Source organism: Acinonyx jubatus, chromosome C1 (assembly GCF_027475565.1).
Source record: "Acinonyx jubatus isolate Ajub_Pintada_27869175 chromosome C1, VMU_Ajub_asm_v1.0, whole genome shotgun sequence".
Lineage (NCBI taxonomy): Eukaryota > Metazoa > Chordata > Mammalia > Carnivora > Felidae > Acinonyx > Acinonyx jubatus.
In genome coordinates, this window is record NC_069381.1 from 11,891,610 (window position 1) to 11,915,623 (window position 24,014).

Below are 24,014 nucleotides of genomic sequence, written 5' to 3' on the forward strand. Positions count from 1 at the left end.
GCCTCCCACCGAGACCTCACTGTGGAAGCATCTCCCGAGATGGTAAGGGTGTACGGGCACGGAGAGGCCAAGAAGAAAAGGCCACGGCACTTCCCGTGCCTGAGGGTTTGGTAGGAAAGCTGCAGGTTTTGTTGTTGTTGATGGAAAGAAACAGCTGCTCTGGCTAATAAACCAGGTAAGGGGGGGACATAGAAAATTAGAATTGAGGGTCCTGTGCCCTTTGAGTAAGAGTAAGGAATTCGCGTCAAAGGAATCTCAGAACTTTGGGTCTCTCTTACGTCCCATCTGTTTTCTTCCGAAGCATCTGGTGGCTGGAAGGGAGGAAGCTTACACTTGAAAGAACCCTTGAGTTGGAAGTACCTCCCCTTGGAGGTGGGCGCTTGGGTTCTGGAGGTGGACCTTGGCTTTGGAGCTGGTCTCTCTCCTGGTTAGGTGTGTGACCACGGGCTCCTTCCTTACCCCAGGTGTCACTCAGAGGAGACATAGAAGCATTAGGAGGCGCCCATCTCATAGTTTGGCCTTAACGACCTTTGCCGAGAATCTGATAACTTGCCCAGAACCATTACTCATAACAGGGGTGGCAATGCCGCTGGCGAAGCAGCCATCAAGGATCTAACCTGAAAAACACCTTGACGGGTCTGTGGCGGGTAGGGGTGGGGCGAGAAACAGTTTGGTGTTCTCCCATCACCTACTGGAATCCTGGCTGGAGAAAACCTGCTGTGGGGCCAGGGTCCCCAGGAAAACCCCCAGTAGCAAACCGGGCATCTCTTCAATTAGACGCCTGACCAGGGCTTCCAAATTGGTTGGGGGTGGGGAACGTCAGGCCTGGGCTCTACTCTGCGGAGCTGGGGGATCCGAATGCCCGGACCCACAAAGGTGGCCCCCATGATTACCCCCACCAGGCGTGCACACCTCGCGTAATCCCCTCCTTTGACGTAATCCAGACCCGTTTTTTCCAAGCAATACAATAAGGCAAAGGTGACGAGATGTTGCTTCCGTGCTTAAGTCACAGAACATGACAACATCTGACTTGGCTGAGATCCCTTCTCACTGGCTTTAGAGAAACAAGTAGCCACGTGTGTGCTGCCCTCATCAGAGGGTTGAAGAGGCAAGGAACTGAGGGCAGCCCCTGGCTGGCAGCTAACAGGAGACCAGACCTCCTGGTCTGACAAGTCTGCAAGAAACAGAGCTCTTGCCCAAACTACGTGAGCTAGGAATCTGGTCCTTCCCCAGTTGGTCATTTAGATGAGCCCCAGCCCCGGCCAAACCTTGACTGCAGAGGACCCGGTGAAGCTGGGCTCAGACTCTGGACCTAGAGCAACTGAGCCAGTAAATGTTTTAAGCTGTTAAATTTGTGGTAATCCTATCAATGCAGCAATAGAGAACTAATATAAGAAGTGAGCAAAGTGGGTTTGAAGTGGGAGTCTCGGGGGCGCCTGGGTGGCTCCAACTTTGGCTCAGGTCATGATCTCACGGGTCCTGAGTTCAAGCCCTGCATCAGGCTTTGTGCTGACAGCTCAGAGCCTGGAGTCTGCTTCAGATACTGTGTCTCCCTCTCTCTCTGCCCCTCCCCTGCTTGTGCTCGCGCGCGCGCTCTCTCTCTCTCTCAAAAATAAACATTAAAATAAATAACACACCTTAAAAAGATACCCAGTGGATCCAATTAATCAGAATGCCTGTCCTCTACGCCTCCTGGTTAATGTGGTTTTGCTGACGGTGGTCAGAGTCCAACCCAGCCTAGCACCGGGATTTGGCAGGCATTTGGCCCTAGCAACCCTGGGGTGGTAATTCCAGTCAGTCACTTGTTTTTCAGTTACCTGAATTGCAGATTTAGAGCCCTCTGCAGTGAGCAGGTGAGGCCCTGGCACAATTCCCTTCTGGTGGCTGGTCTTGGGGTCACTGGGCTGAGCACCATCTAGGTATAGGGCCGGGAGAGTGGGCAGCAGCTCTGGGGATTCAAATGACCACGGGCCAGGCTGAACTGAGCAGAGTCCCTGGTTCAGCACAGAAGGGGACCCGGCCTCTTCACAGGGGAGTCAGAGGCCTCCTGCGGAGGCTGGGGTAAGTAAGTGATTGCCCGCAGCAGGCTCCTATGGGCTCTGGGGGTAAGAGGGTCAGGAGAGAGTTGCTGTGTTTGCTGTCCCTCCCAAAGTCTCACATGAGGTAGCGTGGTATAGGGGAAAGAACATGAGATTGAAAGGCACTGAACTCCCCTGGTGCGTATCCTTGGGCAAGTGACTGTACCTCTCTGAGTGTCCTGTTTCTTTATCTGTAAAATAGAAACAACCCTAGGACCTGCTTTGCAGCCTAGATCCTGTTTCACAGACTGTTCAGAGGGGACCGAAGATGAAGTGAGAGAATCTAAGAGGAAGTAGGCAGCACAGTGTGGTATGCAGCCAGTGTAGGCTGCCTCCGGGGTGCAGGTACTGGTAACCAAGGCAGGCCTGGTGGAGGCAACGGGCAGGTCGGCTGGAGGGAGGGGCAGCGATCGGGGCCTGAACCCAGACCCTGGTGCTTGAGGAGCACTCTGGACGGAGGGCTCTGCAGGGATGGGATCGGGAGTGGACTGGGGAGTCCATGAGCCTGTCAGGGCCTGGTAGGAACCCAGCAAGTCTGGGGAGTCCAGACAGGGTGACAGAGATCTGTACCATCCTGGGGCACCTGGGGCCAGCTGTGCTTACTGGCGGAGGTCAGCCACCCCTTGGGAAATTGTGCCCTTCTCCCAATTTTGCAGCTCCTCCTCCCCTTCCCCAGACTCTAGGGATTGACCCAAACCTTTCTTGACCAATAGCTCTCAGCCTTGGCCCAGGTTATGGCCTCCCCCCCCCCCCCCCCCAGTTTTCATTTATTTTGGAGATGGGGGAGAGGCAGAGAGCGAGAATCCCAAGCAGGCTCCACACTATCCGCATAGAGCCTGTCGTGGGGTGTGAACTCATGAACCATGAGATCATGACCTGAGCCTTAATCAAGAATCAGATGCTTAACTGACTGAAACGCCCAGGCGCCTCAGGCTGCAGCCTTGCCTGTGCCATCCCAGGTTGGCAGAGCCTGAAGGCCACGTTCGCAGCCTCAAGTGTGGGTTCTCAGATGTAAAACCCAGGCTCTTCTTCGACAAAGATGAAACTCCCATTCACCCCTTCCTACCCATCTATACCCAGCCATAGGCCTTCTTTTCTTTCTGGGTATTTTCTATTTTCCAAATATAAAATTAAACATGCTTTTTCAGACAAAGCACGCCCCCCTTGCAGCCCTAGAGATTCAGACCTGCTTCCTCCTTTGAAAATGGATGATTTGATTCAGTGCTTTGGAGAACAGAGGGAGATTGAGGCCCAGTGGGCGGACAGAATCTAACTTCTTGTTACAATAGAAATGACCTATCACTGTTTACTTTCCAAAGCATGATTTCCTCAGCACCTGGCTGGCTCAGTCCATGGAGGGAGCATGCGACTGTTGATCCTGGGTTTGTCTGCTCGGCCCCACGTTGGGTATAGACATTACTTTTTTAAAAAGGGGGTGGGGAGCGCCTGGGTGGCTCGGTCCTTTGAGCATCTGACTTCGGCTCAGGCCAGGATCTCATGGTTTGTGTGTGTGACCCTGCCTCGTGCTCTGTGCTGACAGTGAGGAGCCTGGAGCCTGCTTCACGGCCTGGGTCTCCTGCTCTCCCTGCCTCTCCCCCACTCATGCTCTCTCTCAAAAATAAACATTAAAAAAAATTTTTTAGGGGCGCCTGCGTGGCTCAGTGGGTTAAGCGTCTGACTTCAGCTCAGGTCATGATCTCCAAGTCCGTGGGTTCGAGCCCCGCGTCGGGCTCTGTGCTGACAGCTCGGAGCCTGGAACCTGCTTCGGATTCTGTCTCCCTCTCTGCCCCTCCCCTGCTCACACTCTGTCTCTCTCTCTCTCTCAAAAATAAACACACACACAATTTTTTTTTAATGTTTTAAAGAAAAAGGGCATCTATCTATCTATTATCTATAAAAAACATAGTTTCCTCTATGGGCTGATCCCTATCCCATTTGGGAAAGGCATATGATTTTGTGAGAAGTGGGCGGCAGATGGGTTTCCACCATTTCACAGATGAACAAACTGAGGCCAGAATGCCTCAGGCACGATTAGCAAGACAATCAGAAAATGTTCTCCTGCCTGTGGAGTCAGCGAAGCCTCAGTACAATTACCGGGGGCTCCAAGGTGCGGGCGGGCAGGGCAGGGAATGCTCCCTCAGTCTGGTGGGGCGGTGGGCGGAGGCCAGAGCTTAAGAGTTTTAGACCTTTAAGTCGTGGCCAGTGAACACAAGCGAGACCGCGGCGGACTCCGCAGCTGGGAGTGGGCTCCGATTCCGCTCTGCCACCTTGCAGCTTCGCGACCTTGACTTGCTTCGTCTACAGCTTCCCGTTACGCAAAAGGAGCCAATAATCCCCGCTGGCCGGGTCGTCGGGAACAGTCAATGCGACTGTGTTGGAAAAGCCCTCAAGCCAGCACCCGCCACCGGCAAGCGCTCAACAGACCGAGCGCGCGGCACCCTTTGTGCCGCCGCCGCGCCCGGGCCCAGGGACGCGCCTTCCTCCGCGGCCCCGGCGGGAACGCGGGCGGGGCGGGCGCTGACGCCGTTCCCGCCCCCGGAACCGCCCCCGGGCCTGCCCTGGCCCCGCCCCGCCCGGCCCGTTCAGCGGCGGCGGTGGCGGTGGCGGCGCGCGAAGGTAGGAGGCCGCGGGCGCGCGCTGCGGCGGGCGGAGGCCGCGAGGCTGAGGTGGCGGCGCGCGCGGGCGGGAAGGCGGGCGCGCGCCAGGGGGCGGGCCGGAGCCGGCGTCCCCGGGCCCTGGAGAAACCCCGCGCCCTCGCCGCTTTCCCGCACCCCCCGGCAGTGCACGCGCCCTGTCTGTCCCCGGCTCCAAGCCTTGCCGGGACCCTGGGGGCCAGGGGCCGGGCGCGGCGGCGGCGGCCTGCGGGGCTCGGCGTTCTGAGGCCCCGAGGGGCGCCCCCGTCCCGGGTCCCGTCGTTCCGCCGGCCGGGCCGCCGCGGGAGGCCCTTCCCGACCGTCGCCACTAACAGCAGCTCCCGGGCTGCGACTTCCTGTGGGCCCAGCAGCGTCCCTGCCCTCCTCGCGCGGGAGGGCGTTGCACCCTCGCTGCGATCGGCAAAACGCAAAGTAGCCCCATTTTACCGATAGGGAAACCGAGGCCCGGAGCGGTCAATAGGGTTGCCCACGATGGCACAGCCTGTGCAGGGATTTGGGCCCTCCTTGGGTTTCTCCACATGGGGCCTGGGGTTGGCGTATTCCCAACGGGTTCGCTCCGGATTTTAATGCAAACCCGAGAGGCCAGCTCCCCCTGGGGCTGGGACGTGTCTGGGAGCTTGGGACACCGTGGGGGAGGGCCCATGAGGGTACCTTTCTGTTCTCATCCGAGATTTGCTATTTTCCTTAGCTGAGCTCACAGCAGGTGCTTAATAAATAAACAAGTCCTGTGTTAGCAGCAGACCCGAGGCTGTATAGCCAGGCCGGTGGGCTCCTTAGTCAGAAGCAGGGTTCAGGAAAGACCTCAGGAGTCGGAACCCCTGGATCTTGAGGGTTTGCCTGACTTCGCTCAGGGAGAGGACTCTCCCAGGCTTTCTCTCAAGCCCTTGGACACTAGGCACCCTTCCCGCTCAGTCCCATGTTGCGGACACTGTCGGGTTTTTACCCTCAGCTCCAGGGACACAGCAGGTGCTGGGTATGTGTTCCCTGGGGTCCGCCTGGAATTCCAGTCTGTGGGTGACATCATATGGCCAGGACTTGCCCTATGTGACCCCCCCACCAAAGTTCAGGGGAACTGTTTCTTTTTCAAATTTTTTTCATTTAGTTTCCTGTATTATGGTTTCTTTGTGTGCATGCATGCATGCATGCATGCATTCATTCAACAGCTGTTCACGGAGCTCAGGGCCTTAGGCACTGCGGAGGTAGCAGGGAACAAGGCCGGCTTGATCCCTGTCCTTGGAGGAGGTAGACCACACACATGTTGGAGAAAATGGTGAATGACTACCGGCAGGGACCACTTTAGCTTCGTGTCAGGATTAGCCCTTCCAGAAGGTGATATTTTTGAGGCAAGATCTGGCTGACAAGCAGTAGTCAGTCCTGTAAAAGAGGGATTGCAGTCAGGTAAAACGGCAGGTGCAATGGTCCTGAGGTGGGAGCATGCCTGATACATATGGCTGAGACTCAAGAAAGCCAGCGTGGCTGGGGTGGAATGAGCAGGGGCAAGAGAGAAGGGGATGATGAGGGGGGAGAAGTGGACCAGGGCCCAGATCCGGTAAGCCTCGTATGCTGTGGCAGGACCTTGAATTTTGTTATTTAATTTTGAGTGTGGTAGGAAGCCGTGTGTGTGTTGGGGGAGGGGTGGGATTGAACAGAAGAGGGATGTGGTCTCTACTGTGTGAGAATAGGCTGGAATTGGGGCGCTGGGTGGCTCGATCTGCTGAGCATCCGACCCTTGATTTCGGCTCAGGTCATGATCTCTCGGTTTGCGAGTTCCAGCCCTGCGTTGGGCTCTATGCTGACGGTTGGGAGCCTGCTTGAGATTCTCTTTCTCTTCCTCTCTCTCTCCCCTGCTCTCTTGTGCTCGCTCTCTCAAAAATAAATAAATAAACTTAAAGGAAAAGAATAGACTGGAATGGAGGGACGAGAGGAGAGGCTGGGAGACCCAGTGCAGGCAAACGATGGCAGGCAAAAAGGTGGCAGTGGCTTATGTGACACACGTCAGAGACCTAGGCTGGTGGCTGGCAATAGTACGTGCTACATAATGGTAGCCATTGCTGTTATCGTTCAAAACTTTGGAACCAGGCCTGCCTGGGTCTCACATGTGGCTTCAGCTGTTCCTACTGGGTAACTCTGAGCAGGTTATTTAACTTCGCTGAGCCTTAGTCTTGTCAGGCAACAAGGTTCTAGACTGGGTCCTGGGACGAGCCAATAATATCAGTGGTGCTAATGATAACGCTAGTAAGACCCAACGCTATCCACTATTTAACAGCGTGTGTCATCATTAGGGTAATACTAGCTGACGCGACAGCAAAACTCTGAAATCTCAGAGGCTTAACAGGAGTTTGTTTCTCATTCATGAAAAGTCCTGTTGGGTGTTTGGCTTTCCCCGTGGTGTTTGGCTTTCTCCGTGGTGACCCACAGACCCAGACCCTTCCAGCACGTGGCTCTGGCATCCCCTAGGGCCTCAGCACGATTGCCTTCCCTTTGGTGGACGAGGAAGGAGACAAGCATTTCCTCATGAGAGATACTTCATGGGCCAGGTCTGCGTTCTTTTTATCTTAATTCTCCTGGCCGGAATGTGATCACATGGCCGTAGCTGACGGCAAGGGAGTCCCATTTCCGGAGAAGAATCGGAAATGCGTTTTGCTCAACACACGGAAGCGTCTGCCACACCGTATCCAAGCGCACAGCTAAGCGTGGATCACCTCATTGAAGCGTCATGATAGAAGCAGGTGCCATTATCACCCCATTTTACAGATAAGGAAACTGAGGCTCAGAGAGGCAAAGTCCCTGCTCAGCTCGCACAGCTGGCGGGGAGGCATAGCCCAGATTGGAGTTGGATGCCGAAGCTATAACATCCAGACTTTTCCTATGAGGAATTCATTGTTTTGAGAATTGGAAGCTGTGGACATTGGAGAATGACACGTACACACAGGATTTAGATGTGATTTCTTGGGATCTAGAGAACCCAGTCAGACTCTAGGGGGAGAACTCTGGGCAGAGGCAACCTCCAGTGCCCAGGGTTCTGGCATCCTGCTCCCTTCTCCTTATCCCTTAGGGCACTGGCTAGGGAGAAGGCACAGAATAATTCGGTTCAGTTCATCAAGCACATCTGGGGCCCCCTCTCTGCCAAGCCGGGCAAGCAGGGTCAGAGATCCTGGCCTAGGGGTGTCTGTGGCCTGCCCCCTGCTCTGGTTCTGGGTGTGCAGCCTCTGGAGGGGATTTCTGGAGGGTGTCTGGAGGTAGGAAAACGGGAGTCCCAGAGTTTGGTAGCGACAGCTCTCTGCCCCTGGCCAAGTTCACTTTTGCCTAAATTTGGCCTTCGTTGCCACAGCAACTCGGTGGCACTTATCTTTTGGCCTGGCGTGCCCTGTTTCCTGGTTTTCCATTTGCAGAACGGATCTCCTAGTTGAGGGCGAGGGGTCCAGCCTGACTGATGTGCATTTCTGCAGTACCTGCTGCATTCCTGGGTCTGACCTAGACACAGGGGTAGAGTCTTCCAGGGAAAATGCCTGGCCTTTGGGCACTTCTTGGGAGGCTGCCTGGGCCAAGTGGCATGAGCTTTGGGCTTCCCACTTCCCTGTGGCGGGTCACTTTGAACAGGTAAGAGCCCTAAGTTCTCTAAGCCTTGGTTTTCTCATCGGGAAATGGGTTGAGTTGAGGATTTAATGAGATAATGCGAATATGACTCCTGTGGGACATGGCATGTAGAGCAGAGGGCACCCTGAGGTGGAGGGGCCCATAGGTAGCAGGAGTGATGCTCATGCAAACAGGACCCACCACTGCCATCTCCTTGCTGGCTACGTGCCCGATGTGGTTCTAACCTCCTTCTACTTTTCAACCCACCCGATCCTCAGTGACTCTGCGTGGTAGGTCTTTCAGTCCCGTTTTAGAGATGAGGAAACTGAGGTTCAGAGAGGTACCTTGTCCAAGGTCATACTGCCAACGAGGGGCAGAGCTGGGACTCCCATGTGACCCCAGATCTGCTGCTCAGTCCGGAGTTTTGGGCCTAACTGCAGCAGGCGGCTTCCTTGCCACAGGGCAGGAACCGTGGGAGGTGGTGGGTGGACCTCTGGCCGTGGGGCACAGGGACTGTACATTTGGGATTTTCAAAGGAATGAAATCGACATTTATCAAATACTTAGTATGAGCCGGAGTCACACACTCTTTGTGCACACCCCAGTTTTTTGTTTAAATTCCCAGACAACTCCATGAGATCGATGCCGAGATTATCTGCATCTTACAAGAGGACAGTGAGGCTCAGAGAGGCAAAGTTCCTTTCCCAGAGGCACACAGCCTGTGTGGGGGGTGGGGGGGCGGGGGGAGGAGAGGGGAGTGGAGGCAAAGGGGTGTGGGCGATTCCACAGCCTGCGATCTTTGCCCCGAACCCGATGTGGGAAAACGTCATCCCAGCACCCTTTGAATACATTCTTAGCAAGTCACGTGATCCCCATCTGGGTCAGCAAAGGAGGTCTCAAAAGACTAGCCTTTCCCGCCTCCTGATGCTGACCCCGCCCCCTAGCCTTGGAGGGCTCTAGGACCCAGCAGCTGGGGAGGGTGGACTGTGTGTGTGTGTGTGTGTGTGTGTGTGTGTGTGTGTGTGTGTGTGTGTGTTGAGGGGACCCCCTCATCTTCAGGTCCCTCCTCCTCCCTCTCTCCAGCCTTTCCCTTTCTCCCCCACCTCTTCCCCCTTTCCTCCCCTCCCCTTCTTCATCCCTCCCCTTTCTTCCCTCCCCTCTTCTCCTTCCCCAGCCCCTCCCCCTCCCTCACCCCTCCCACCTCGGTGGTCACATGGGGGGCACCGCCGGATTTAAGCCTAATCTGCCCTGTGCTCAGCACAGCGGTCTGGCTGTGGGGTGGGAGAGCTGAGCTAGTCTCTGGGGCCCTGGAGAAGGGCCTGGAGGGGGGTGCCCACAGCTGCCCCCTCCATGAGCTTGGGGCTGGAGGAATCGGTGGAGGCCCAGCTGGCACTGGAGACGGTTATCCAGGTGGGTCCTGAGGACTGTGCCCACCCTGTCCGGGGCAGGGGAGCATGGGTCTAGCAGGAACGGATGAGTGGTAGGTACATCTTGGGGTCATGGGGTGGGAGGGGTGGGTGGGAGGGTGCACGGGGGCCCCAGCTTGCAACTCCCAGCCGGATTGGGGGTACAGAGGTGCTCAGAGCAAAACTGCTTTGGCTCCCTTATCCCAGGGAAAAGGGGATCCCTGCTCCCAGATTTAAGGGTTGAGGTGACCTCTGCTAGCACAGTGGAATCCTCTGGGATTGGAGGGTTGGAGCTGGACTGGAGCCCCCAGTCCTGTGCTGCCCCGATGGGTTTTGTGAGCGAGCCATGTGGTTTGGTTTGCTTCTCTGGCGCTCCATGGGGCCTCCTTCCCGGGGCAGGAGGCACTGAAGCGTGCCCTCCCATGGGGCGTTTTTCCGTTGTAGCTCCCAGGCTTCCCTCCGCATGGGGGCTTCCTGAGGGTCTCACGGGCCCCCACATCTTGGGCAGCAGGACTTTGTTCCTCTCCCATCCAGGCCAGGGAGACCAGGGCCCCCAGTCCCCTTCACACTCTCTCTCTCCCCCCCCCCCCCCCCCCACAGACCCTGGAGAGCAGCGTCCTGAGGGCAGGCCGGGAGAAGGGCCTGAGCGAGCAGGACCCTGCCCAGGACTCTCAGCTCGCCTGCCTACCTGCCCGCATCAGGGAGATCATCACCCGCAACCTCTCCCAGCCTGAGAACCAAGGTGCCCCTCTTCATTCGCCCCCACAGACACTGACTGCACCTCACCCCTTCTCACATCCCCCTCTTCCACGGCCGTAATGACAGGAATGACCGCAGCTTCCATTTCTCAAATACTCACTGTGAGGCGGGCGCAACCCTGTAATGGAGGGACCCATTTTACAGATGGGGAAATGGAGGCTCAGAGGTATAGTTTGCCCAGAGTCGTTCTCCATGTGACGCTGCGAGACAGTGGGGATGAGCACCCCCACCCGCAGCCCACAGCAGAGACTTAGACCCAAACACCACGTTCTCTCCCAGGGAAGGTGTGAGCTTGGCTGAACCCCAGATTACAGGGGGAGGGCAGCTTAGTTTAGCTCAGGGCTCTGCAGAAGTCCCAGGGATGGTCCTGTCCATTCCCCAGCAGGGCGGAGAGGCTGATGGGCCCCTGTTCCTCCTGCTGGGTGCCGTCCACAACCTCCTGTGTGGTTTGAGAGTCTGGGAAGGGCACACTCAGTTACAGCTGGCGTGTGGGCAGCTCTCCTTGGTGGTGATTCTGGGGCTCCGCCACAGTCCTTGTCCAACCTCTTTGGGACGACCAGGGGTGTTGGGGTCCCTGGGAGCCCCAGGCAAGGAGAGACTTAGAGAACCCTCACCTCAGGCTGAAAGAGCCTGGAGACCTGTGGCGTGTGTCCAGTTTTCCTGGGATGGAAGGGGAGCCCACAGGGCGGGGGGACACTTCAACTTCTCCCTTTTTCCCCCTCTTCCTCTTCCTCCTCCTCCTCCCAACATGACCTATACTATCTGAAGCCCTGGCTTCAGAGGTTACATGAAGCCCTTCCCTTAAGTGAGGTCTTCCTGGTCTCCTGTTTATCAATTCCACCCAGGTTACAGATCAGCAAAACTGAGGCCCAGAGAAGAGTAATACTTGGAGAAAGAAGGAGCTAGAATTGCTGGACGGAGCCTCCCTCCAGCACGTTCTGGGCCCGCTGGGGCCACCCTTCGGCGGTGTCTGGGTCCGCTCTGAGTCTAGCCCTAGGCCTGTCTCTTTGCCCACCTTCCTGTTCTTATCTCTGTTTGCGTGCTCTGGTGCTGACGTCCTCTTTCAGGGGCCCAGTCCCTCTTCCTGCCTCCAGTGATGTTTGTAGAGCACCTATCGTGGGAGGGTGTCCTCCTGGACCCGGGGTGGGGGGGAAGCCAACCATGTGCCTGCTGTCCCTCTCCAGCCCCGCTGCCGGCCGCGGAGATGGCATCAGTGCTGTCGCTGCAGGAGGAAAACCAGCTGCTGCAGCAGGAACTGTCCCGCGTGGAGGACCTGCTGGCCCAGAGCCGGGCGGAGCGTGACGAGCTGGCCATCAAGTACAACGCGGTCAGCGAGAGGGTGGGTGCTGCCTGGGGGCCGAGAGCTGGGCCGCCGTGCTCCCCTGATGCGAGGGCAGGGAGACAGCCAGGCCAGGCCTGTGCCCCGGGCCGAAGGTGGGCCTGGGGTCCGGCTGGGCCGGGTGTGGATTGTGGCCCTGCCGACGCGAGTGGCCTCGAGAAAAATCACTGTGCTCTCCCAGTTTGTTTTCTGTCTTGGGGAGGCTAGTATGATGTGGGCTTGAGAGTACCTATCACCAGGGGTGACACCGGGGGTGGGAGCACAGAGAGTAAGACCCCTAGAGACCCCTGCCACCCCTCGAGTGTCTGGACGTCTCTCTGTGCTCCCATGGGTGGGGCTCTTGGGGCCCACCCAGCGGCGGCTGAACACGGAGGCCGGCAGGTGGAGGGGGCCCAGGCAGCATTCTGCAGGGCTTCTGGGGCCACCACAGACTTGCTGCCACCCCCTGTGGGACTGAGGACCAGCAAAGGAAGGAAAGAGAATCCAGGCTTGCCTCCAAGTCCAGACAGGATTCGCATTCCCCAGGCTTGTGCTGCAGGCTTGTGGGGCTCCCAGGGCAGGGGGTCGCTGTGGGCCAGGGCCGGGGGCACTGTCTCCTTTGGGCCCCCAGTCTTGTGAGAGGTGACGCTAGGGAGTTGATGGCTGCAAGTTCGGGAGAGAGTTGCACGGGGGAAGGAGTGTCTAGATGGGAGATGTGTGGGTTGTAATCACAGTCATAATCGTAGCTACTGGTTATTGAGTGCTTACTGTGTGCCAGGCACTTACTGGGTGCTTTACGTTTGATGCACCAAGCTTGGGACCATGATGATGCTCGTGTAGCAGAGGAACTAACAGGCTCCAAGAGGGAGAGCACCGTGCTTGGGGTCCCACAGCCGGTGAAGGCTAGGTCTCTCTACCCCCAGCCCCAGATGTGCATTGCAGGTTTGTTTTCTGGGTATAGGAAGAGACGACTGGGCTGGGAGTTCCAGGGGGCAGTTGGAAAGCTGGAAGGACCTCGGACATGACCCTCTGGATGTAACAAAGAGACTGGAGCCCAGAGACTGAGGCTGGCCCAGAACGCCCTGTGCGGGAGGCAGAGCCAGGTTAGCCGAGGACCCGTGGGCTGGGCCTGTCCACGCGGGGGCATGCATACTCCTTTTGGGAAGAGGGATATGTGTTCGTGCCTGTGGTTGTGAGGTCCGGCCAGTGTCCTGGTATTTGCTTGCCTGGACAGGCTCCCGACGTGTTGGGACATGCAGAGGAACAGGGTGGGGGGCCCGTAGTGGCCCCATCTCCGGGGACAGTGTAGAGCTACTTTTCCCAGAGTTTTCGGGAGGTGTGGTGGGTGAGCTGGCCCGAATCCCACATTGTTGGTGGTGACGGGGCCTTGAGCCAGCCCTCTTCCAATTTAGCCCTCTCATCTTTTGGCCACTGGCACGATGCCAGGTCCCCGGGGGCTGTCTCTTAAATGCCAACTTCTGACTCATAGTGTGGCTAGCACGGCGCCCTAAGCGGGCAGGGGCAGAAAAGGAGAGGTGGGGGGGGGGGTGATGGCAGGCTTCTTTTCTGCTAACACATGTTGCTGAGGCTGGGCTGCAGCAGGTCAGAGGCTGGGGTGTGTGTGTGGCAGGGGGGGCTGTATTCGTCTAGAAGATTCCCTCGTGGCTGGGGAGGCCCCTGAATAGCATGTAGAGGGGGCCTGGTGTTTCACTTTTGTCTGTCTGAGATGGTGTGAGCGAGGCCCCCACCTGCAGGCAGGGTTTGGGTGCGAATGACCTCAAAGCCTGTCCTGGGGGGTGGGCTCACAGAGAACATGAGAGCCTGAAGATCACTTTATTACAGATGGGGAAATAGGCCCAGAGCAGGGGCATGATAGGCCCAAGGTCAGTGGTGGAGTTGGGTTGAGACCCCTGGTCCAGGGCTCTGTAGTCCTGTGGCACTCTGTCCCTGCTGCCCACTTGTGCCCAGGGTACCGGTGGTGGGTCCTGCCCCGGTGGCCATAAGTGTTACATGCCGGCTGCTTTGGAAGCCGGTCGGTGAGGTTGTTCACTCTTTTAAACCCCGCAGCATCCCTGGGAAAAAGAAGTGGAGGCAAGGTCAAGGTCTGTGTCCTGTTGACGCATGGAGAGAAACTGAGGCAGAGGCTCCCAGTGGCCACTTCCCAGGTTCCAAGGAGGACCTCACGGTCCCTATGGAGGCCCCCCCATCTTCCTGTCCCTGTGGAGCAGGTGTTGGGCGAGGCAGCTGTGAATGGGAAGGAAGCCATGGCCACATCCCCTGGGCTCCACAGGACAGACCCCCTGGGCTCCCCCAGTGTCCATGGCAACCTGGACAGAGTGAATGAACAGCGGGCAGTTGGGCAGGGGTTGCTAGGGGAGACAGTAAACTTCTTTCATCCTCAGCGTGGTGACCGCCTCTTTCCCTTTTGAATTACAAGTAAAACTGAAAGGCTGTTTTGTGAGGGGTAAAGTTTGTGGAAAGGGGTGAGGTGTGGCCGGGAGTGGCCCTGGTCTGGCTGTGAGCACTGGGGAAGCGGGCGGAGCACCCAGCGACGGCCTGAACCCCTCCACGTCACAGCAGCAAACAGCCCCCGTGTGCAAAACACACAGAGCACAGGCCGCGATCGGACCCCACACAAGACACGTCACACGGAAACACGAGTCCCCCGTGGTGATACGCGCTCAGATTCGTCGGATTCGTCACCGGACACAGCATAAGTCACACCGACAGCCGGTCACCGCACAGTCCCCCCCCCCCCCCCCCCGTTCACAGCACGTACCACCCAGACGCACAGCCACACGGACAAGACGCACCATCCTGCGGACGACACGACACGTGGTCTCACATCTCACGGACACACACGGCCAGACAAAGGCGTGCGTACCTGCACGTGGCCTAGAGTCGCTGATCCACGTGCCCCAGACCCCCCCACGTACAGGCCTGCATGCAGACATAAAAACATACGAACACACGGGCACCCCCGTCTTGCACCGCCACAGAGACCTGTGACCACAGAGGCCTCCTCGCGGAGGTCTCCATGAAGGCCTGGACACCGAGATACACGGGGTCCCTTATGGAGACAAATGCCAATACACACCCAGCCGCCGCCAGATACACATAGCATCTCACTGTGCTGAGATGTGAAGTCTGCCTGTCACCTGCCTTAGGTAGGCTCCAGGCAGACCCTGGTCACGGGCCTGCAGCCTGCCTTCCAGGCAGAAGCCCCCAAGAAGTCCCCACCGGCTCCTCTTTATGGGTGGCACCCCAGTGGCCACTGTCGCCCTGCTCCAGCACAGTGGTCCGTGGCTGAGTGGCCCCTGGGTGCCCTGGGTGTGAATACAGGCCCGGAGGGCTAGCCTGGTCTGGCCTGTTATTTAGCCAGGGCAAATAACCCTGGAAGCTTTGGAACCCACGCGAATGCCGGGCCTGGGCTAGCAGCCCAGGCAGTGGGGAGGTGGATGGTGAGTGTGGGCCTGGGCTGGAGTCAGCTGGGCTGGGCTGTCTTCCCCTTGATTCTCCCTGACGAGTGTCCCTCTACTCTCAGTCCTGCTCACCCTCAACTGCCCATTCCCTCTTCCCTTCCCCAAAAGCTTGAGGAGGCTGCTGGGCCTCCCGGGGCCAGCAGGTGCCTAAGGGGTTAGGAGGCTCAGCCAGAGTGGGGCACCGCCTGTGCTCACGGGCTCTGACAAAGAAGGGACTGCCAGCTGCCTGGGGGTGGAGCAGGGTGCTGACGGCAGCTTCCCGCAAGGTGGGAGGTGGGGGTAACTTGGGGCTGAGATGAGACGGTATTAATAAGCGTGCCTTATGTTAGAGAGTTTGTGCCTCTTACAGAGAGAGCACTGTGTGCGTGCCGGGGTGGGGGTAGGGGTGGGGTGGGGACTTCACCTCTGTCACCCTGGGGATGTTTGAGACCGCCCCTGTCCTTATGTGTGTGCATGTCTCTAAGCTCAGATACGCACGTGTATATTTTTGCTTCTGCTTGAATGCATTCACATTTGCTCATGCGATTAATTCATGATCTCCACAAACATGCCACTGCCACTCCTCTGGGTCTAAGATACAACGGGGAACAGAAATCCAGGTTTTCCTGAGCACGCTTTGGGTGGTGGTGGGGAGACATAGGCATGGAGCTAATAATCAACCGCCGCGGGTTAGGTGTTTGGCGGAGAGGATCACTGTGCACGGTGCGTGGAGGCTGTAATGTTTATCTCCGGGTGCAACTTTGTGTTTTGCATGCAAATGTTCCTGGGCCCACGTGCATGTGTCCATCCACGCCTTGCCTGTGTGTCGATGCATGTTCAGCCTGTGTCCGTGCACAGCAGCATTACCCTGTGCACGCGCGCATCACATCCCGGGCTTGCCCATCTATGCCTGCAAGGCATTGTGGGTCTGGGCCCAGCCTGGCACCCTCTGCAGAGCTCTGGGCCTGCTTTCCCGAGAGGCCTGCGCCTCTCACCCAGGCACCTTCCCTGCAGCTGGAGCAGGCTGTGCGGCTGGAGTCTGGGGAGCCAGAAACGCAGGAGCCCACGGGGCTGGTCCGGCAGAGCGTGGAGCTGCGGAGGCAGCTGCAGGAGGAGCAGGCCTCCTACCGGCGCAAGCTGCAGGCCTACCAGGAAGGCCAGCAGCGGCAGGCCCAGCTTGTGCAGCGGCTGCAGGCCAAGGTCAGGGCTACCCACTCCTGCTCCTGTCCCCCGTGTGCTCGCTTTGCCCTGTCCCCAGCCCCTGGGGCTAACCTTCCACTCCTCACCCACCCGCAGACCCTGCAGTACAAGAAGAAGTGCTCGGAGCTGGAGCAACAGCTTCTAGAGAGATCTACAGAGCTGGAGCGGCAGCGGCTGAGGGTGGGTGCTGGCGGCGGGGGGCGGGGGGCGGGGCGCCAGGCTGTCCCTTCCCTCTACTTGCCCAGGCTGATGCCCCACTTCTCCCACCCAGGACACAGAGCACAGCCATGACCTGGAGAGCGCCCTCATCCGCCTAGAGGAGGAGCAGCAGAGGTGGGGTGTGGTAGGGAGGGAGGCTAGCTGGTGGGGCTGGCCTCTCCTGCCATGTGCCCACCGGTCCCCTTCATGTCCTCCCCAGGAGTTCCAGCCTGGCCCAGGTGAACTCCATGCTCCGAGAGCAGCTGGACCAGGCGAACTCGGCCAACCAGGCTCTGAGTGAGGACATCCGCAAGGTGACTTCTGACTGGACACGCAGCCGTAAGGAGCTGGAGCAGCGGGAGGCGGCGTGGAGGCGTGAGGAGGAGGTGGGCACGGGGCTCCTGGGAGGCCACTGGGGCCTCGGGGTCCCAGGCTGGCCGGCGGGGAAGGGCCACCGTAGAGTGGTGAGGACTAAGGAGCCGAGGGGAGAGGGAGAGAGAGAGAGAGGGACAGCCTGCTGGCCCATGAGCCTTTTAGGAGAGGTAAAGAGTTTGTCGTCGTAATAGCTGGCCTTGCTTAGCCTACACGACATGCCTGGCATGCATTTTCTCTTCTGTTCCTCCTAATAACTGTGTGTGGTAGGTGCTGTCATCCTCATTTTAAAGAGAAGTTGAGTCATCCGCCCACGGTCATGCAGCTGGCAGCTGGGATGCAAACCTAGGTCTAGCTCCAGCACTTTCTGCCTTTTGCGCTGCCTCGTGCAGCCGCAGCCCGTGGAGGCGTTGCAACCCGTTCCCTGTGCGAGAGGGAGGCTTGAGAGCCTGAGCGGTGCGCGCAGGCCGGGCGCGGGCCCAGGGGAAGACCCACTTCCCGGACCGACGACCGGTCTCCCGCGATGGTTGGAGTTGGGGGAGGAGGCGGAGCTGGGGAGGGGGCGGGGCCTGGGCGGGGCCGGGAGGAGGCGGGGCCGGCCCTCACTCAGCCCGCCTTCCCTCCAGTCCTTCAACACCTACATCAGCAACGAGCACAGCCGCCTGCTCCTCCTCTGGAGGCAGGTTGTGGGGCTCCGTCGGCTGGTCAGCGAGGTGAAGATGTCCACCGAGAGGTGAGGCCCGGCTGGCGGAGGGGCGGCCTGGGGAGACGCTGCAGCCGCTGGAGACAGCCCCGCTTTTTAAATTGAATTCAACTCCGCAGTTGAACTTTAGTCCAACCTAACACACCTACTGTGTGCCAGGCCCTGTAGAGGTGCAGAGACAACTAGTAATAGTTAATTCCTACCACCGTCATGGCAGTCAGCAGGTACTAGGTGTTTACTCTGAGCTAGGCTCTTTGGCTGTTTCGTGTCTTCTGATATGGACAGGGTCCCAGGAGGTAGGAGCTGTGATACTCCCCACTTCACAGATGAGGGCACTGAGGCTCAGGGAGGTAGAGTGACCTCCCCAAGGTCACACAGCAGTAAGTAAGTGGCCTAGTCAGGATTTACAGCTCCTGCTTTTAATCTGCTAGAATGTGCAGCTTCTGCCACAGGACCTCGCAAGCTCTAGTGATGAAAAGACATGGACCCCCCAAATTCTAGACCGAGGAAGTGAGTGGTGAGTGAACAGAACAGAGAGACTATCCCAGATGCTCAGACTGATGGGAGGGTTGGGGAGGTCAGAGAAACACTTCATAGACGAGGTGGAATTGGCACTGACCTCAAGGGCTGGGTAGGATTTTAACCACCAGAGACAGGGGCACTCCAAGCAGAAGAAAGAGTGTGAGCAAAGGCTCGGAGGTAGGAGGAAATGGCAGCCAGTGGGTCTCGAACAAAAGGCAGGGGAAGGGAGGTCAGGTTGGGAGAGCCTCAAAGGCCCATGTCAGCAGGGGAACTCGGTCCTGCTTGATCTTTGAGCAAGTGAGGTGGCAGGGAGAGCTGAGACAGGCAGAGTAGTTCCTTTCTTTTTTCGCGTTACAATTTTATTTAATTATTTATTTGATGATCTTTTGTTAAAGCTTCTTTTTTTTAAATTTGTTTTTTTATTTAAAAAATGTTTTTAATGTTTATTTATTTTTGAGAGAGAGACAGACAGAGCATGAGCAGGGGAGGGGCAGAGAGAGAGGGAGACACAGAATCTGAAGCAGGCTCCAGGCTCTGAGTTGTCAGCACAGAGCCCGACGTGGGGCTCGAACCCACAAACTGCAAGATCATGATCTGAGCCAAAGTCGGACGCTTAACCAGCTGAGCCACCCAGGCACCCCAGATGATCTTTTCTTTAAGTCATCAGGTATTCAGTGTCCAAATTTCTAATTGGCTCATCAGTGTCACAGATGGTTTTGCTTCACTTTTTGTGTTTATAATTTGTTTGAATCAGGATCCATCATAGATGCTCACCAAATGTGATTGACTGACTTGCCTCTTAAGTCTTTTCATTTATTTGTTTAGGAAACTGGGGCAGTTGTCCTGAGTGATTCCCATAATCTGGATTCTGAGGTGGTGTTTAACACCTTTGTCCCCTGTATTCCTTGTAAATTGGATGTTGGATCTAAGCGTTGATCAGATTCAGGTTCAGATTTTTGTTTTTTGTTTTTTTTTAAACAAGACTTCTTCCTAAGTGCTGTATTCTCTTCTATTAGGAAACCCCAATGCCTGGGTGCCTCTCTTTGTGTACATTGGAGGCCCTTGATGCTCAGTGCCAAGACTCAGACACTCATCAGGGGTCACCAAATCATGAATGTCCCATTCTGTCACTTCTTCGTGTATTAACTGGAATTCTTCTATGAGGCATTTCCTCTCCTTAGTATTAGGCACCTAGTGGTATAGTTGATTCAGGAAAGGAAAGGATTTAGCCTGTTTGATATATTAAACAATATATATATGTGTATATAATATATATATTATATATATATGTTATATATATTATATCTATATATATTTATATATATCTATATATATCTATACATCTATATATATCTATATATATCTATACATCTATATATATCTATATATATTATATCTATATTTTATCTATATATATCTCTATATACTATATCTATATAATATATATAACATATATAGATATAATATATATAACATATATATGTATAATGTAATATATATATTTTTTAAGTAAGCTCTTTGCCCAACGTGGGATTTGAACTCAGGACACCAAGATCAAGAGTTGCATGTTCTACAGACTAGGCCAGCCAGTTGCCCCAAATATGTATTATTTTTATTTAGCATTTAAAAATTTAATTATTTTACTTTTGAATAACTTACCTATTCACAAAATTCAAATTTCAAAAGGGTGTACAATGAAAAGTCTCCCTCGCCTTTCTGGCCCAGATGCTTCCCTCCCAGTTTCCTACATGACCTGCCAGCCTCATTTTATACAAGAAATACAGCAGATCTCATTCTCTCTCTGTCTCTCTCTCTCTCTCTCTCTCTCTCTTTTCTGCCCCCCTCCTTGTTCTATACTTTTGGTAGAATTTTGTCTTTGAGTTCTTGAAGATACTTTCTTCACCTAATAGTTATAACTTCAAGGTCGCTCCCTCTTAAGCTCTGAATAGCTGATGCATTTTTCTTGGTTACAGAGTATTCCATTGAATGGATATGCCAGATTTATTTAATAGTAGCCCTCTTTCTTTTTTTTATGGCTAAGATTTTTAGTGTACTTATTTTCAATGGTTTTCTATCTAACATTGCTTACCTAGAAGTGATCGATTTTGTTGTGGGCCTCTTTAATTAATTAATTAATTTTAATTTGCAGCCACGTTAGTTAGCAAATAGTACAATAATGATTTCAGGAGTAGATTCCAGCGATTCATCCCCTACGTATAATACTCGGTGCTCATCCCAACAAGTGTCCTCCTTGTCCGTTTAGCCCATCCCCCAACCCACAACCCCTTCAGCAACCCTCAATTTGTTCCCTGTATTTAAGAATCTCATGTTTTGTCCCCCTCCCTTTTATATTATTATATATATTATATAATTATTATATAATTATATTATATTATTATATAATAATATTATATTATATATTATATAATTATTATATAATTATCATATAATAATTATATAATTATATAATTATTATATATTATGTCCTCCCTTTTATATTATTCTTCTCTTCCCTTATGTTCATCTGCTTTATACCTTAAAGTCCTCATATGAGTGATGTCATATGATATTTGTCTTTCTCTGACTAATTTCACTTAGCATAATGCCCTCCAGTTCCATCCATGTAGCTGCAAATGGCAGGATTTCATTCTTTTTGATTGCCGAGTAATACTCCATTGTATATATATACCATATCTTCTTTATCCATTCATCCATCGATGGACATTTGGGCTCTTTCCATCCTTTGGCTGTTGTCGATAGTGCTGCTATAAACATGGGGGTGTGTGTGCCCCTTTGGAACAGCACACCTTATCCTTTGGATAAATACCTAGTAGTACAATTGCTGGGTCGTAGGGTAGTTCTATTTTTAAGTTATGTTTTTACTTTACACAAAGCAATATATATTTTTTAAAATTTATTTTTGAGAGAGAGAAAGCATGGGGAGGGGCAGAGAGAGAGGGAGACAGAATCCAAAGCAGGCTCCAGGCTCTGAGCTGTCAGCACAGAGCCCGACGCAGGGCTCGAACCCATGAGCTGTGAGATCATGACCTGAGCGAAAGTCAGATGCTTAACTGACTGAGCCACCCAGGTGCCCCACAATATTTTTTTAAGTTATTTATTTTGGGAGGGAGAGATCACAAGTCGGGGAGGGACAGAGAGAGAGAGAGGGAGTGAGAATCCCAAGCACTGTCAGTGCAGAGCCCGATGCGGGGCTTGAACCCACAAACCACGAGATCATGACCTGACCTGGTCAGATGCTTAACTGACTGAGCCACCCAATAGTGGCCCTCTTTTGATGCACATGTAGATTGTCACCAGTATTTCTTACATGAGCAGGACTGCAGTGGATCACTTTATACACAGGTCACTTCCCTTGCATTGGGCCATATCTGTAGGATAAATTCTTAGGAGTGTAGTCGGTGGGTCAAAGAACCTGCCCATTGATACTTTTCAGAGTGTTTCCTAATTGCCCTGCGCTGTGGTTACACCCACTTACCCTCCTGCCAGCAGTGTAGGCACAGCCTGTTTCTCCATAGCCTCACCTACACTGTGTGTTATGGGACTTTTTTTTTTTTTTTTGACCATCCGATAGTGGCATCCCACTGTTAACATCCTGGGATAGTTTTAGTTTATACTATAGTTAAATTAAACTATTAAACTATCCTGGGATGGTTTTAATTTATACCCCGCCATCCCATCCCCCTTCTGTGCTCTCTCCACCAGGGACCTGCTGCAGCTGGGAGGGGAGCTGGCCCGGACCTCAAGGGCCATCCAGGAGGCGGACCTGGGGCTGAGCGCAGGCCTGCAGCTGGCCGAGAGCCGGGCAGAGGCGGCCCTGGAGAAGCAGACACTGCTACAGGCCCAGCTGGAGGAGCAGCTGCGGGACAAGGTGCTCCAGGAGAAGGACCTGGCCCAGCTGCAGGTGCAGAGCAACCTGGACAAGGCCAACCTCAGTGCCAGGTGCGTGCCTGGGAGGCACCACGTGAGGCAGGCTTCCCTGCGGAGTGTGCGTCTGGGGGCGCAGGGAAGAGCGAGTGTTTGTTCACCGGGGCTGGGCCTTTCCCCTGTGTGAGCTCAGCCAGTCTTCCCAGGCACCCCATTTGGCAGAGGGGGAGACTGAGGTTCAGGGGGCTCTTGTCCAGGGCACATTATGAGCAGTTTAACCACTGAGGCTAGAATTTACGCTCCTAGCTCTTGAGATCTAGACGAGTCCCAGAGATAAAGTGAGTGGCAACTTCATTCTCCATTTGTTTGTTTATTTATTTATTATTTATTTATATTTTTGAGAGAGAGGGAGAGAGAGAAGCGGGGCTCATATTCACCCAAAGCAGGGTTCATGCTTACCTGAAGCTGGGCTCGAGCTTACCCAAAGCAGGGCACGAGCTCACCCGATGTGGGACTCGAACTCATGAACTGTGGGATCATGACCTGAGCCAAAGTCAGACGCTTAAAGACTGAGCCACCCAGGTGCCCTCATTCTCCTTTCATAGATGAGCAATCTGAAGTCCAGAGAGAAGTGACTTGCTCAAGGTCACACAGTTAGGGAGGTGGAACCGAGGGTCCCCCCTGAAGGTTTGGGAAAGCATGAAGGACACATTGCTTGGTGGGTGTGAGGAGAGGCTGGGGTGGGTCTCGCATTCACCTCTGTCACTGCTCTTCTTCCAGAGTGACAGAGCTGGCCCTGACAGTGGAGCGCCTTCAGAACCAGAATCTGGAGAAGGATCGGGTCAACAAGGCCCTTACTGAGAAGCTTGAGGCCCTGGTGAGATGCACCTGACCCTGAGATGTGGCAGGGTGGGATCGGGAGGCCGACCAGACCCACAGATGAGGGCCATGTTTGCTTGGGCCATCCCTAGCATTCCATTCCGATTTGGTTTCACCCCCCCCCCCCCATTAATTGAGCACCTAGTGTGTGCCAGGCTTAGTGGTAAGTACATTCACCTCCTTTATCCCATTTCATTCTTTCAGCAGCCTTGTGGCATGATCCCCATTACACAGATGAGGAAACTGAGGCCTAAGGAGAGATACTATCTAGAGTCTCAGAGCCAATAAGCTGGGGCTTGAAAAGATGCTTGTGCCCTGCTAGCACAGGGCTCCTTCTCTAGGAACTGAGCTGCCTCCCCACCAGAGGGACGCCCTTCAAGGGTATTGCCTGGGTTGGTCATCCTTCTGTGTGGGGCCTGGCCTGGGTCCTATGTCCGGCTCTCCTCCAATAGGCTGTGTGACCTATATAGTGACACTGCACTTCTCTGGGCCTGGTCTGTGCATTGAGGGCACGGGGGATGCCATGGGGTCTACCAAGCGTCTGGCCTCTGAGCATGGCCTTAGAGGCCACCTGATGGGTGGGGAGCCAGGGAGGGAGAATAAGGTGGAGATTCAGACTAGGGCAGAGACCCTGACCATCCCTTGTCTCCCCCACACCACTCCAGGAATCCCTGCGGCTCCAGGAGCAGGCGGCCCTGGAGACAGAGGACGGAGAGGGGCTGCAGCAGACCCTGAGAGACCTGGCACAGGTGGGAGGTGGGAAGGAGCCCTGGGCAGGGAGGGGCCGGGCAGTCCGGGGCCGCCACGTCCTCTGGTGGCCTTGCGCTGAATCGCAAGCGGCTGGGGGCCCTGGGGACCCATGCTGCTGTTGGACACCCCTGCCAGCTGAGCCTGGCCTCTACCCCGAGGGGAGCCCCAGTCCGAGATGGGGAGGCGCTGCAAATTCCAGGCCCATCTGGGAGAATCGCCCAATGTCGTCTCGGCAATACACGGGAGAATAGCCG

At 55.2% G+C, this 24,014-nt stretch overlaps 1 protein-coding gene across 5 annotated transcripts in view; it reads left to right on the forward strand.

Annotated features, from left to right (window-relative positions):
- Nucleotides 1-4,624: 4,624 nt before the first annotated feature.
- CROCC (ciliary rootlet coiled-coil, rootletin) overlaps nt 4,625-24,014 on the forward strand; it is a 49,921-nt gene continuing 30,531 nt past the window's right edge. For 3 of the 5 annotated variants that reach the window (XM_027060283.2, XM_027060284.2, XM_053207730.1), the window contains exons 1-11: nt 6,905-9,717; nt 10,314-10,455; nt 11,657-11,811; nt 16,266-16,451; nt 16,548-16,631; nt 16,723-16,784; nt 16,870-17,035; nt 17,648-17,754; nt 21,970-22,206; nt 22,912-23,008; nt 23,676-23,759. In XM_027060283.2, the coding sequence (XP_026916084.2) occupies nt 9,658-9,717; nt 10,314-10,455; nt 11,657-11,811; nt 16,266-16,451; nt 16,548-16,631; nt 16,723-16,784; nt 16,870-17,035; nt 17,648-17,754; nt 21,970-22,206; nt 22,912-23,008; nt 23,676-23,759 (1,380 nt within the window). In that variant the 5' untranslated portion in view covers nt 6,905-9,657. Of the gene's footprint in view, nt 4,695-6,904; nt 9,718-10,313; nt 10,456-11,656; nt 11,812-16,265; nt 16,452-16,547; nt 16,632-16,722; nt 16,785-16,869; nt 17,036-17,647; nt 17,755-21,969; nt 22,207-22,911; nt 23,009-23,675; nt 23,760-24,014 lie in introns of those variants that run through there. The other 2 variants (XM_053207726.1, XM_027060285.2) reach the window with 2 other exon arrangements.